Source organism: Gavia stellata, chromosome 13, assembly GCF_030936135.1.
Source record: "Gavia stellata isolate bGavSte3 chromosome 13, bGavSte3.hap2, whole genome shotgun sequence".
NCBI lineage: Eukaryota > Metazoa > Chordata > Aves > Gaviiformes > Gaviidae > Gavia > Gavia stellata.
The window spans coordinates 10125185-10140748 of NC_082606.1; the positions used below are offsets into that span (position 1 = coordinate 10125185).

Here is a 15564-nt window from a genome sequence, read left to right on the forward strand (position 1 = left end):
GTAAGTAATATACTGTACTTCAGAGGTAAAAGCAATTGATTTCCAGCTTAACTGTCCAATTAAAACTTTTCTGATTCTTATGAGTGGGAGCAGGCAAATACTTATAGATCAGCAAATTGTATTCCTTCCCAAAGATATTAAGTAAGTGGCCAACAGGCCATTTTTACAAATGCCCATTACATTCAAAAGAAATCTAGTAAAGATTACTATTCTGCAAAAATTTGAAGTTTCTAGAAACAGTTTGGCTTGGAATATAATGCCTATTATCTATATAAAAGCAATTCCTGTATGTATTGTAGAAGTACGAAAACACTGTCCTAGATTGGTAAGAAAAATGGTAAGAAATAGCTTCTTTTTGAAAATAGAAGGAACCTTTGCCTAAAAGTATAACCATGAACACTTGCCCTCTTATTGAAACCACGGAAAGTCCTCTTCTGAAATACACCATTAATGAATGTTATATCTATTTTAAATGAAGAGGACTTTGTGTTTCAATTTTTTTGGTGCACTACACCAAAAATCTAGAGCAGGAAAAAGTGGTTTCAGTGTTGCTGATGTCCAGATTCAAAGTACACCTAATATCATATTGTTGCACGTTCTCTGCCTTGGTTTGCTTTTGGGAAAGTATCAAAATTTTGAATTTTGATAAGCAGACATAAAAAATGATGTGACATTTTCAGCAGGATGGTTTTGAATCTGAATTCTGAAATGCACAAAGGAAAAAAATGTAGACAGGGTAAATAATGCTGTATTTTACTCTACAGAAATCTTCTATTCCTTTTGAATCCACAGATGACCTGCTAGAAGAAGTGTGGGTTCTGTAACGTGGAATCAGTGTGCTACATTAAGGACATGTTGCTCACAATTTATTGTTCTTAATCCCAAAAGGAAGCCTTAAGGGATATGTCATGCTTTTTGCGGTTATTTGTGATTAGTAATTAATATCCTCCAGCTCTGAAAGTATCTAGAGCTGCCAATGTACTCTACAAATGTACTCTGTTTCTGCAATTATAATATGCACTCTGCTATCACGTCTACAAGCCTGTTTGTGTGTGAAGTACTCCTATAAATAACCCTGATATTCAGTGTTCATAGAGAGCTACGGGACCTATTCTTCATGTAAAGTGACAAGCTTATAAATGCACTGCCCTCAGATAAGCTCCACTGTTTAACAACAGCAGTTGATATGAGATAACATCACATGGGCAAATTTGTGGCAATAAACTCTAAAATACCACAGTGTTTGGAGAATGTGATTGGCGACCAATCATTTGAAACATTAAAAAAATAATTTTGATGTACTTACTTATATCTCTCTTACAGATCACTTACTTTGAGACGTCTGAGTGTCTATAAACTTCTTTATCAAGGCATCAGTAGTTTGAGTGTAAAGGCTAAGAGCATATCTCAGGGACTGTAGGTCCAGGCTCTTTTCCAGGAAATTCTTTTTCAGCCCACTTCCTCCAGCATGGAAGTATTGCTAAAATGAAAAACAAATACAGTTGTTCAGAGAGGCAAATTATCTGAGAGAGGTCTCAGTCACAGACATATAGTTTTAAGTAAAATTCTTAGAACTCTTAGTCTCAATTTAAGAGTTTTTGTCTAAATCACCTTTATCTTCTCATCGTTGCATACTTACATGACATTTGTATCTTTCCAAGCAAATTATTTCATTCTGTATGTTCCAAAGAAATCTCTATTTTCTTAATTGTTTAAAACTGTATTAATGATTTCACCAAGGATATTAATCAATTTATAAGCAAGTGCTAAAATCTGTTAATATTTCCTGATATTGTGACAATTACTGTGATTTTTTGTTGTTGTGTCTCCCAATAAAATGTTATCTGCATAGCAGCTACTAAGGACTAAAAGCTCCATGAAAGCTAACAGACATTTAAAGAAGCTAGGGCACCTGGCCCTAATCTTCCTGCATTTTTACATTTTTTTGCCTTTGCCCATAAATGGTAAATTTTGCATGCAAAACCTATAATGTGATCATATCATTATTGTATGGAATCAAATATAGAGAAATAATGAGTAAACAAGGTTTTGCAGATTCAGTTGGACACCTAATACCCTGTTCCTTAGAGATGTAAGCCTTAAAATAGTTCGTCTGCTACTCATGCTCCAGTCTGAGGGATTTCAAGGTTCATAGGTGACAAAAGAGGCTTGAAAGTCATACTGACAAATGAAAGGTGCAGACACAAGTGCATAATGTCACGTATGTGGAAATCAATGCTGTAGTCAACTGCAGTCTCAGCCAAAACTTGACAAATGCCACACAAGTCAAACTGGGTGGTAGTTTCACGCTGCAGAGTGCCTGTGGGTTTACAGTGCTTGCAAAGACAAAAACGGAAACTAGAACAATGTTATTCACGAACATGATCTCTGTGCTGAGATAACTTAGTTTGAGATAACTGAATCCAGAAAGCCACTTCTCCTAACCGTAAATTACAAACTAAGCTAAAAAAAAAAAAAAAAAAAATTACTAAGGTTCTTTTTTACAACATATAAAGACTGAGGATATGCTATATATATATATTTAAGATGGAAGATTATTCCTTTATTTTATGCTCTTCAAAGCATTAATAACACAACACCATCATCTATTAAATTATAATTGTAAGTTGCTCAGTGAATGAATTTTTGGTACTAAAAATTAGACTAATGAAAGGAAAAGTAAAAAAGCCTGTGCAAGCACAGACATACTCCTTCTTGCAAATCTCTTTCTTACAAAAATCAGTTACTTAATTTTTGAACAGATACCATATGCCATTTTTACCATTCTTCTGTTCTTATTTGGGCAGCCATTTTTTTTGGTTTTAGGCAAACCATATCTACCTCACATTAGCAAAAAATCTGTATATTTTGATCATCATTAAACTTATGAACTGCATTCCTAAAACAACATAGCAGTCTTTTTTCTTGAGTTAACTTACAAGGTTTGTCTTTGTTCACTTTGTAATAGTGTAAGACCAATTTCTGCATGATCAAGAGTATTTGCTTAGTATTTTGGAAAAAAAGATTTTGCATATCACGTACCAAGTACAGCAAGCAGGTTATAATGACATGTCATTGTCTTACAATTTGAAAATAGGTTTTTCAGAGAGCATTATTTTGCTCAGTTTATAAATGTAGCGCACAGAGATAAGACTACTGAATTAATAGATTTTCCCTATTTTTAACCTTTTTCCTCCAATTCTAAACTTTTGTTTAGTAAAATAATTAATATCTATCTATGACTCTTAAGAGTTTAAGCACCAGAAATTCAGGCAAGGTTAGAATTTACATTTTTCCCAACTTTTATTTATTTTGAACAAATGCTTTGCAAGGAAAATAATTAGATTTATATACTGAACTGAGTACTCCACAGGGCTTAATTTGGGAGCACATGGTGCTTCAGCATTTTGTTCCATTTCTGTTTCCACAATATCAGTAAACCCCAAATATTATTTCTATTTCTGAAAGAAATGCCAGTTCCACTGCAAATACAAAAGATGGCATTTGGGAGCCCTCTCTGACACTTCTTTCTTGTCTTTTGAGACACTATTTTGTTGCACAAGACTTGATGATGAATATGTCCTCTTATTTATGTTTTCAATTCAATACTTACTTAAGTAGCTGCCTCCTTACCCTCCTGATGTGCTGTCTCTTCAGCAGCAGACATGAAAATATGCTGTTATTCTATAAATTGATTGCTTTCAAGTTATTTACACCAAGTGAAGATCCAGGCCAATGTGAAAAAGACTAAGTACATTAAATAATATTCTGTAATGGTTTGTTTTGACTTCAGTTTTTTAATCAAGAAAAAAAAAAAAACCAGGACTTTGTTAATCTCTTTACTTTTTACATTTAGGAGCATAATGCAATAACCGTAAAATAAGTGGAAGGGAAAACAAAGTTTTCAGAACATTTCATCTGGCCTATGGCCTGATCCTTTCGTGCTTCCAGAGAGGTCAAATCTTAGAGTTACTTTATCAATTACCAATAAATTAATATGTATTTCTAGTAAAAAGATTAGCACCAGGTAAGGTTGGATGGATTGTCTCTAATATGGCTCCTTTAAAAATCTAATGTAAAATATTTACTGCAATGCTAAGATTTTTCTAAAGTAGTTTTATGCATTACCAACATCTGCATCAACAAGATGTTGATAAAGCATAAAAATTATTTTATTCAGAAGTGTTTTTAAAAGGTGTGTGATGAATATGATTTTTTGTTTTCACTGAAAAGGGTTGAACGTGTAGAATAATTAAATGTCATCTTTAAATTAAATCAAATGATTTAGGAGCGACAGTAAATTAGGCGGTGAATTCCAAACTGTAAAAAGTTGCTAAATTCAACTGGACATTGAATATAAATAGTGCACAGTAATGCATGGTTTTAAAAGCCTTGTTTTCTGGTGTGCTATAAAAACCATGTGTCATACATGTTTGCAGCAGAGTGCAGCTAGGAATAACCACATTCCTGAGACTCAGTGCCTCCTTTGTGGGAGAAGAGGCGGCTATGCTACAACAGAATAAGGATTTAGCTCAGCTGCACTAACTCTAAACTGTAAAGGAACAGAGAAATCAGATAAGCTTTGGCCACCAATTCCTTTAACGGAACGTGTTCTGTCTGCAACTGGTAGAACAATTTTTCTAACTTTTCTGCAAGCAGACTATCAGGCAGTTGCTTTCAAGTCAATACAAAGAGCTTAGGATCAAATGGTTCTTGACATATTAAAGGGATCTTTATGATTCTAAGGGACTATTCTGTATTAGAATCTGTTGTTTATATCGACCATGTTCTTGGTCATTCCAGCATGGAACAGAAAAAGACATAAAGCTGTACCTTTATAGTAGCTAGTGCTACCTCCATTATTGCACACTGCCTCAGGGTCAGGCTTCTGGCTTCCTCTCGAATCACATGGTCCTGCAAAGCAAGTTAGGACTGCAGTTGATTTTGAAAGAGAGACAGTATTGTGTTCTGCCTATTCTTGAAAAACAAACCAACAAACAAACCTGCCAAATGCCCCCCAAGCTCCTATGATTAACAGGGATTAATTCAATTTCAGACTTCTTTTACAACAAATTATAACCTAGAGCAATCATGTTGTTTCTTGAAAACATAGATTGCAGGGAAAAAGAACCAATGTTTAATAGTGAGCATCTGTGTAGCTTTCTTTCTTTTCCTAGGGCATATTATTTCTCTGCTCTGGGGGGCAGGGAAAAGGTTAAATTTTAAGTTTAAATAATTATATTAGATGATACTGAAAGAATTCATTTTATTAATGAACATGACAGTTTAACTAATGTTTGTTAATACCCTATGTTTAAGGGTTTCCTATTAGAACGTAAGTTAAATAGAGTCATAAAGTGACTATACTCCTGTTAAACCTTTGTCTAAAATAAGCATCCTGTGATTTACTTCGGCAACATTTTAGCTCCTCTAGCAAACTGAGCAGTTATTCATAGAACATGAATTACCACATTTCTGCCCATTTCTGAAATCCTAATGGCAAAATTTATTGGCAAACAACTGACATCAGTATCAAACGTCTAAGCTCTCCATCAAGTACATTATGGACTTCAGTAATGTAGTGCTGATGAGTTTATTGTAGAGGTACGTGCTACCTTTCAATAGGTACCATAAATAATATGCAGAAAAAAATAACTAGTATTCCCACTTTAGAGTTTTTTCAGAACTGGTTCCAGAAGGGAACAAAAAGATCTCATAATTTATTTTTTTTTTGTCATGTTTAATGCTTATAAGGCCTAGTTGTGCAATATGGGAATGACATCATCTTGCCCCATCTAGTGATCACTTTACTATATAAGCATGCAGTCTTTTATTCTTAATTTGGTTTTGATGAGACTGTAAAATCATTACTCACCTATGAATAGTTACTGCCATATTCAATCTTACTATAGTAAATAAGCACAAGACTGAGGCATGAGGCTTGGCCTCACAGTCACTAATACTTCATCTATTTTTGTCATTACAGCAAGCCATTCACAACTTCATTTGGCTCCATTACCTTGAGTTTTGACAGTTGTCCAAGATCTTTGGCTGCACTGAGTATCATCTGGGGCCCCTGTAATCACATTGAAAATTCAGGAAACAGACTCACTACAGCGTGTTTGCTTTTTATGTCAACATGATCCTATCTTCTGCTAGGACATTAGCCAAAGTCACTGTTTTGCAAAGCTAAATGAATATTTCAATTACACATGAGACATATTTTCATTCAGTTGATAAGGCCAAGTAGCCGAATGCCTGCAGCATGATTCCCTCCAGTATCCCGTATTCATACAAATACTGCATATTCTGTTGATAGTGGTTTCGTGTGCTTCTGTCTGCTAGTCTCATTTTGTATTTAACATTTTTAAGCTAAGGCTGGGATTGTTCTTATATAGTGTGACAAGGAGATATTTGTCCATAATCATAGCTCTCAAGTGCTATGCTAACATAAATAATCATAATGGGAAGTGAACAGCCCTGAGGAACCTGCAAAAGCTTAACTGTCTGCAGTCAAAAATCCTCAGTTGAGTAACACACAGAATAACAGCCTACTGTTAGGCCAAAGCCATTTTTTAAAAAGAAAAGATACCAAAGTGTTATGAAGTTAAACCAGTATTTTACAATAGCCAAGTCCTGGCATGACACCAAAGGCCAATGCCTACATGTTTGTCTTAGACAGAATCCTACTATAATTCCATGCTTACATTTTTTATCACAAGAAATATAATTACTAGTGCAGTTACTTGGAAGTTCAGCAAGACATAGTTCTGAATGTCTGGATTTCAGGGGGGAAAAAAAAAAGTCAGTCCAACTTACATAGCACAACAAAGAACAATTTTTCATTAGTTCTTCTGTTCCAAAAGGTTTCAGTTTCCAGAAATATTTTTGTTTCTATATGGTTCAATTGCAAAAGATGTAATATAGAACTGCAGCTTAAATTTTCATTATTTATTAGTAGTGAGAATGGTAAGATAAATATGAGAATTAAAAAATAAACCCTGCTTCCGAATTTCTGTGCCTCTCACCCTCAGAGAGAAAGTAATATTCAAGACTACAAAAGGGAAACATCTCTCTTACAGTATCCTACTTTTCATTGATTTTGTTTAATTGTGTGTTTAAAAGTAAATAGAAGTAGCAAAACAAATGCAACTAGCTATACACCTTTCTCCATGCCTGCCAACTGGGACACTTTGTACAGAGGCTACCACTAGCAAAACCCAATAGCTGGTGAAGCATAGCATGCACAGGTGGTACTGCAAGCAGTCTGAAAGCCCAATCCAGTAATCTTTGTACCTATTTTTCATGTTCCTTAATCATTACAGACTATATATTTAAGATCTTATATCTTGTACTATACAAATGTTGAGCAAAATTTGGAAAAAAATATGCTGCAGACAATTTCTAGTCAGAGGCTCACGCTTCTTAAGTGTGTGTGGAGAAGAAAGGGTTGTTTCAGCTTTAGGAAGAATGGGCGCAAAGCACTTGTGGAAATCCCAGCTGTCACCATTTAAAATGATCTTAAAGAGTCTTGAATGATAGGCGCAGTCTCTGCCTTTAATCAGTAACTGGCTGATAAACAGAAGCCTTCTTACCTTTGGCCACTAACTAATCTAACATCCATCCAGAAGACTCTTCTTTCTGGGGGAGGGGGGAGGAGGGCTCCTTGTCTCTGCTTCTTCACTACCCTTTCTGTGTTCTGCCTGAAATGCGGAAGTTTTGCATTCCAGATGTACACCCATAGCTTAACGAAGTATCAACTTGCTAAACTAACAATCGGAATAAGCTTTTTTGAAATGGGCTATAACATCATTGTCACAGCTTATTGCTTGGTGTGATTTCTGAGCATCCATAAGGACAACAGAGGTGCTTGCAGATTCAGGCAGATGAACTGAAATCTGTATTCAGTTGGCAGTCAAAGATTATTTTCACTATGGTTGGAAGACTAAAATATTTTTATTATTTTTTAAACAAAGGTCTACCTTCAAATTCAAACTCTTGGGCGGAAAATGTTTCAATAAATATTTTACTATCCTAACTGAAACATAGTAAGCCCACTTGGACAATAGCACAATAAGTCTTTGACAGGTAATTCCATATTCTTGGCAACCAATTAAAAAAAGCAACAGAAAGCCCCTTAACTCTTAACATAGAACCATGCTGTTCTATGATTTAGAATGTAACAACTGCTCCTGCGTAAAGCTAATAAATGCTCCAAATGCCTGATGGGAAATGCAGTTACCCAATTTAAATGCTACTTATGGTATTTGCAGATAAAATTTGCACCAAAATATTTGAAAAGCAAATTAAAAATATCAGAAATATGAACTTGACACAGTCACTCATTGAAGGAGAGGCTGTTTCTAATTACGCAGAGTAAACAAGAGCATTATAGTAAATATGAACAAATTCAATGAATGAAGTCCTGGCTATGATCTTGTGATTAGCTCTAGTCTAGAATTTTTAATAGCTCAGGTTATTTCATTACTACCTTAACACCATTTATACATGTTCTATTAGATTTCCTCTTGCCTCTCCAGCAATATTCTTTCATGTATCTTTAATATATTATAATATGATTTAATGATATGGATACTGACTAATCAATGTTTAGCAGCTTAACTGATATCATAGGATGTATACAGTAAAGTTGCCCAAAGGCACACTACGGCAATGTCATGATTAGCTTGTCCTAAAGATGGTGAATTTATTCTAGACAAGATTGAAAATGAGAAGAATTAACATTTATGTTATCCCAGTCCCTCAAAAAAGCAAAAAGCAATTAAAAAAAGGCATTCCAAGCCAGGCTCTTTTTCTTTCACCCTTAGACAGAATCAGATTTTACTGATGCCCTCAGCTCTGACACCACTCAGGGTTCATATCAGGCCATCACCCACACTGGTCTTGTGTGTAGCAGCACTACTTCCCATATTAACTTAGAGTTTCTTTCCCTCTTCTTCTCAGGCTGTAAATGCAGTCCTGCCCAAAGAAGACCTCCTATCAAGTCTGCTATCAAAATACCCTAAAACTTTAAAGCTAAAATTGGCTTAAGCTTCCTGATGCTAAGTGGTGCCTCAAGATGAGGAATGGTACAGCAGGCAAGACTGGAGAATGGGATGGAGCATTCCTGGCTTTCCAGGAGCTGCAAAAATGGAAGCAATTGAATTCCTGGTGCAGCTGGGAAGGGCAAGGAACACTCTTCATGTTACTGTGTATGACGAAGTCAAGAGAAATCAAACAAGTCCTTATATGAAAGCACACTACAAAGTCGGTGATTTGGCTTCTTTTATACTGTGTTCATAAAAACTGCTCTGAATTGGAGCAGGCAGTATATGAAAGAGCAAGGTCTTCCTCACCAGCTGCAGAAGAGCAACCTAGCTACACTACTTTGAAATACTACAGAGCAACACACTGCATACAGTCAATATATTATTCCTTCTGGTCAAAGTACGGAAAAGGATAGTATCAGACGCCTTGGCAAACAGCTGATAAAGCGTATTACTACAATCCTTCATAATGTGTGTGAACTACTGCAGGGATACTTACGGTTTGGTCCGTCAGTGGTGGAAGTACAATTTGTTTTTCTATTTTGTTCAAGGCTAACTTCCATAGCTCTTTTAAAACCCGTTTCAGAACTGTCTTCTCACAGATTTTCGCAGAGACACTTAAACTGGAATAAAACAAAACACAAACCAGTCTCCAAAACTAGCATTAAGACTTCAGAGGTGCTGTATCACTGCATGTTCAGATTGATGGCCATTATGGTTTAGCTTTTCTTTACCAATAAGGATTGCTCAATGGCTTAGTTTGCAATATTGTCAGTAAATATTTTTGGTAAAAAAAAAAAAGACTTACGGATTATAAAATCATGTAAATCTCCACTATCCAAGTTTATTGTTCTAATATATCACTCATGTATGTATTTATTGAAAATGCAAAATGATGATGAGTTTTAAAGTTTGATGGATGATACAATTTAGCGTTCCCAAGCCCCTGAATTCAAGTTTTGGTATGTAATTTGTTTATGTCTTAAAAATAAAAACCATCTCCCTTGTTGGCTTATATTTCTACTGTGGTATAGAACTAGGTGTTGATAGCTAATGCAAATTCAGGGTTACCATTTGGAAGCATTTATTTCTACATACTGGCATATCTGTGCAATCATACTATCTATTACTAATGATAAAATTAAAGTTTAGGAGGATCTATATACTTAGATTTTTTTTCTTTATTTAAGAGTATATTCATAAACCATCTTGTTTGTATCATCATGAATCAGTAGCATCATGAATCAAGTGCTGCAGTTTTCAGGCACAAGAAATAATATTTCAAAATAATATCACACAAATGCATATGTGGGGAATTTTACAGAATTATGTCTAATCTATTAATGTAAAAAAAGGTTACTGTAAAGTCATTATACATATCACGTCATAAATATGCCAATTCTTATTTCTAGCATCTCTTACTACTCTTAGTAAGCACATAAATAAAAGCATAAATAAGAAATAACTAAACCCCAAACCATATTAATATGACGTATTTATAATCCTATTATAAATATATATTTGTAAGAAAGGTGATATTGCCTAGCAGTGTTGTTTATTTTTTTTTTTTAAATTTCACATCTTTATTTTCTGTGCATGGGTTTAGCATCTGCTAAAATTCTATTTAACATTTTCTATTTGGACAGTAATTTAAAGCTCGTTTTTTTTTCCATTATGTCATTATTCAATTAAATCTCAAAGAAGCTGTGAAGATAGCTTTGAGAAATGGCAATTTGGAATCGAACCTGACAGGCTAAAGTCAGCTTACCCAGTTTTTTGAATGATGAGCTTAGGATAGCACATGTAAGTGTATAAACACTTTTGGCTTTTCTTCAAGACTTGTGCTAGGAGTAAACATCTTAAAGATAACTAAAAATTTAAAACCATACTGCTTGAAAGCAACACATACCCCTCTTGTAAGTTAACACATAGGACTAGGCAGATTGCTAAAAATAAAAGGTTGACATATAGATAAAGCAGCTAAATTTTTTTTCACAGTCTAGGAATCTGGGCACTGCACTTGACAGTGTTGCAAAAGTAGTAAAATCTTATCAAGTACATTAAATAAGCATTTGCCCATTGCCAGCTGTCATTGAAATTCATGTAATTGCCAAAGCCCTTAAAAAACAAAGCCTAGAAAAATTAAACCCCCAAAGAAAATCCAAAATCCCCATCAGTTCCCTCCCCCACCCTTTATGCCAATGACTTTTAGACTTCGGCTATGCATATGTACAGCTGGGAGCTGTGATTCTGGTCATGTTTCTAAGATAGCAAGCCCATCAGTCCCATTTTTAGAAACAGTAAGAATGTGAAGTAATGCCCTGGAGAAAGAAAAGACAGTTATAAATCAGTTCTTTAAATCAGCCTTTGACTTGGGTCTTACTAGTCGCAACAAGAGAAGCCCAGAGAAGTATTCAGCACCTCCAGTCCCTAACTTCAGAGTATAGTCTTACTGATCATAGATGCACAGCAGTTCATCAAAAGCATAAAAACAAACCTTCATGACGATCCATGACTCTGAAGAAGTTTCATTTGGGACTGCAGGCCACCACCAGTAACACCAGATAATCATACAGTGGAGCATGGAGTAATATGATTTGCACAACTTTACAATGCAGAAGACAAAGAAAGGCTCTCTGCCTGGCTCAGTCCCTTCCTCATATCTTCCAGGCATAGCTCCAGCCTTAACCCCAGTCCTGCCCAGCCACTGCCTCCTGATAATGCTTCTTGTTCTGCTTCAAGCAAGATTCTCCCTCAGCACACCTTTTCCACCCTCACTTGGAAAATGTCTGGCTAGGAGAAATATGCGTAAGGAACTAAAAGGTTAAAGGGTATGCAACTCATGTATGTGTGACTGGAGACCTGAAGCGTGGGATCAGTGTCATGCTGCTTGTTCTCCCAGTCACTTCCAGTAAAAGGCCACTGGTGTTTCACAAGTACCAGTAACAACATGACTGAGGATGGTGAGGTGCTGCACATGGCCCTTCAGAACAGCTGATCCTGTCACTACTGGATGATGAGAAGACAAGATACCCTTACCTTCAGGGCCCAGAGTGAGTTTTGCAGGACTATGTCAAAATATAGCTTTTTACGGACTGAAAAAAATCAAACTGCTCTGTAAATCTTTAAATGGTGACCAGGTTTTTGGGGACACAGAGGTGCATATTAATAATCAGAGGGACATTGGGTGACAGCCTAGAAAAAAAGCCAGACAATAAGCCAGACAATTTCAGTATAGGGAATTTACTTTTGTTCTTTTTTTCAGTACAATCTTCTTTATACCACAGCTCATGGAGGAGAGACCGTACACTAGCTCCTTTGTAATGACTCAAAACATGACAAGAAATAGAAAGGCAAATATGTAGCTTACATAGAAATTGCTTAGTATGAGTAAACAGGTTAGGTATAGTATTCTGCACACATGTGAATACTATGAGCATTAAAATTACTGCAGAGTGTTTCTAGGTTTTAATGATGCTTCAGGGTAAAACCAAGTATGCCTGACCACAGCATCCAATTCCTAATCTGCCACACAAACCAGTCTGCCACACTTACGTTTTGTCCAGGAAATCCATGAGAGGCCGAAGCACAATCTCAGCATCAATGGCGGCACTGTTCTTATTGGCTGCTACATTCCCATTTCCTCTCATTTGATTGAGTTCATTGCTCATTTGTCTTACACAATCTTCAATAATAAATTGGAAACTACAGGACAGAAAAAGAGAATGAAAGAATTCTGGGATAGAAGACAACATTTATCATTTTGCATCAGGTTCTTCAACAAGATGTAAATCTTTTCTGCAGTGATGGGAAGTTCACAAGCACAAGACACTGCAGGTGTTACAGACTGAAAATAACTCTTCCTAAGGATTATAGCTCATATAACTAATTCAGATACTGTTTTGATTTTTGTTTCTCCTTGTTTCCATTCTGTCATTATGCTTTTCATGCCCTTGTACGGGTGCCAAGTAATTATTTCCTGAAAGCAACAGATGTATCAGAAACTGTAGCTTAGGGTATGATTGACTACCAGCTAGCAACAACTTCTCAAGATTTTATTTTTGATGTGAAAGGACAACAGGAACAGGTGACTATAAACTATTTTTCTCTTGATGGTTAATATGAACCAAGCTTTGATATTCTTCTTGAGGACTAATAGAAAACTTGTACTGATTTTGCCCTGTTTGGCTCAATTTGACTTTTTCCCAGGTTTCACACAGAGTCAGTGCTATCGGAAGCTTTGCTTACTTCTTTGCAACTAGACAGAGTTAAAACATTTGGACTGTTTAAAATACTCTTTCATGAAAAAACCCACTAAGTAGTGGTTAGACTCTTCCTCCTGGAAGGAATCTTTTCCACTTTAAGGTGAGCGTGACAAATTTTTGCTCCTCAAGTTGTATCTGTTCAACCTTTCTGAAAACTGATCTGCTTCCTAACTGATCTGGTTCAGCAACATGTCTGACAGTCTTGTAGTGTCATTGATGTGATACAGTCTTCGGTCAATATATTTAAACAATGCAGAACAGCAGTTAATCAGAGTCAACAGTTCAGAGGCAGAATAAGACACTGCACACATGGTAATTTGGTTTATGAATTGATTTATGATGAATTGAGTTGGTTTAGGATTAGTTTATGAACAGAAATGCAAAATAGAGGCCATAAATACACGAGGCTTTAACTTGAGGGAAGTGAAAGAGAATTTACTGTGAGAGAATAGAAACGTTATAATTAGGCAGTAAACTCTTCCAGCAACATGGCTAATCATAAAAAGAGAACACAAATCTCCATGTGAAAACACTGGAAAAACTGGAAACTTTTCCAAGTACACTTGGATGTGTACTTACCTGCACACTTCAAAGCCCTGGATAAAATCAACATGAAGCTGCTATTGAAGCTGCTCATGTAAATCCTTGGGACCAGTCCCTCCAATAAAAGCCAGAATAATGCATTGGCTTTTCTTGACATCTTTCTAACATTGTTAACTTCACAAACCCCAACAATAAACTGACCCATGAGGAATCTGGAGCGTACCCTAGGTTGAGCTATTCCTGGGTTTTCTTTTGCAGAAACCTAGTTGGCTCATTCAGAAAGAAGCCCTGGAAAGAAATAATATTCATGCACTGTCAATGATCAGAGAACCAGGGCCTGGGAGCAAAAATAAAGCAAGACAATATGACAAACTAAGCACGCTCAGAAAAAGTGAACACTGTCCACCCAGAGAGTTCATCGATGGATTAAATAAGCAACTACAGACTTTGCTTAATGAATACCGCTACAGCACTAATCCCTCTTTCTTAAATTCCTTTCTAATTTGAAGCAAAAATAACTTGCAGCTTCTTACAGCACAGACACTGCTGGCACAGCACCGTACTCATCCAAGACTGCAGTGTGCATTCTGATTAATGAAAGATTTTGAGAGTAAGGCTCAGTATACATTTTTTGCAGAGCCACAGGCAAGCAAATGACCCAAAGATGACCATTCACAGTGACCATTTGAAGCAGGCTAAACATAGGCAGACATCCCTGGTTGAAGCAGGCCACTTGGAAAAAGCTGTCAGCCGCAGGAAGTAACACAAACGTGGTTAGAAGGAAAGTTTAACAGAGCATCAGGCAAGAACAAACCAAGAATTTTTGTTTTCCAAAAAGCAGAACAAAAGCCATCAGCCTCAACACTTCTATAACATGTTCATGCCCACAGACCATTTTCAGTTTTCTTTACAGTGAGGCTACTGCTATATGTTTCAGAGTCTAAACACATACATACAAAGAAATGCACACCACTTCATCAGGGCAGAAGCAAGCTGTACCTCAGGACATCCAAACAACCACCCAGACTTAATCAACGAGGTAGATTTTTGAACAGGAATATTTCTCTAAGGTTTGCAGTAAAATAGGTTCGTTACCTTGTAGCATATGTTACGCTGAGTTCATCCAATACGTTGCTAAGTTTCACCTGAAGTTCTTTTAGAACAACACTAGCTTCAGGATCCAACTGCAAAGAGATAAGTAATGTTATATTTTACTCATACACTGTTTTTCGGTTTTCCATTACAATTAATGAATTAGGAATTATACACAATGATACACTGCACTGTGGAACACCATATGTGGAAACACCTGTTACAACACAGGGTTGCTTTAGTACACCTAAAAATCCAATTGCCATTTAAAGGAAAATATTTGATTGCAATAGTGAAGAATTACCTTTTTAGAAATCAAAACTGTGCCGTTAAACAATGGCTTTCTATGGGATGCTGCAAATTGTGTTGGCAGTCACAAGAATAGAATTACCATTATCAGGCACCATTACTGCAGATGTTTTAATATTTTAAATTTTTTTGTACTTTTCACCACCATCGGTAATTTTTTTGTGATTTGCGTGGAAGATGTTTCCATATTCCCATTAGTGCCGTGTAAAAGTAGAACAGCCAGCACTGGAAAAGATGGATTGAAGACTATCCATGCTGCTTCTACTTAGAGTATGAGGGAGGGAATCTATTGAATTTCAGTACTTCTG

The 15564-nt window shown here is 36.1% G+C and overlaps 1 protein-coding gene across 2 annotated transcripts in view; it reads right to left on the reverse strand.

The window, feature by feature from the left end:
- The window catches only part of UNC13C (unc-13 homolog C), a 162720-nt gene that overhangs the window by 8646 nt on the left and 138510 nt on the right, over window positions 1-15564 (reverse strand). For both annotated transcript variants that reach the window (XM_059823621.1, XM_059823620.1), the window contains 6 exons: window positions 14951-15039; window positions 12603-12752; window positions 9547-9670; window positions 6020-6076; window positions 4834-4914; window positions 1333-1480 (listed from right to left, as the gene is read on the reverse strand). In XM_059823621.1, coding sequence (XP_059679604.1) covers window positions 1333-1480; window positions 4834-4914; window positions 6020-6076; window positions 9547-9670; window positions 12603-12752; window positions 14951-15039 — 649 coding nt within the window. The remainder of the gene's footprint in view (window positions 1-1332; window positions 1481-4833; window positions 4915-6019; window positions 6077-9546; window positions 9671-12602; window positions 12753-14950; window positions 15040-15564) is intronic.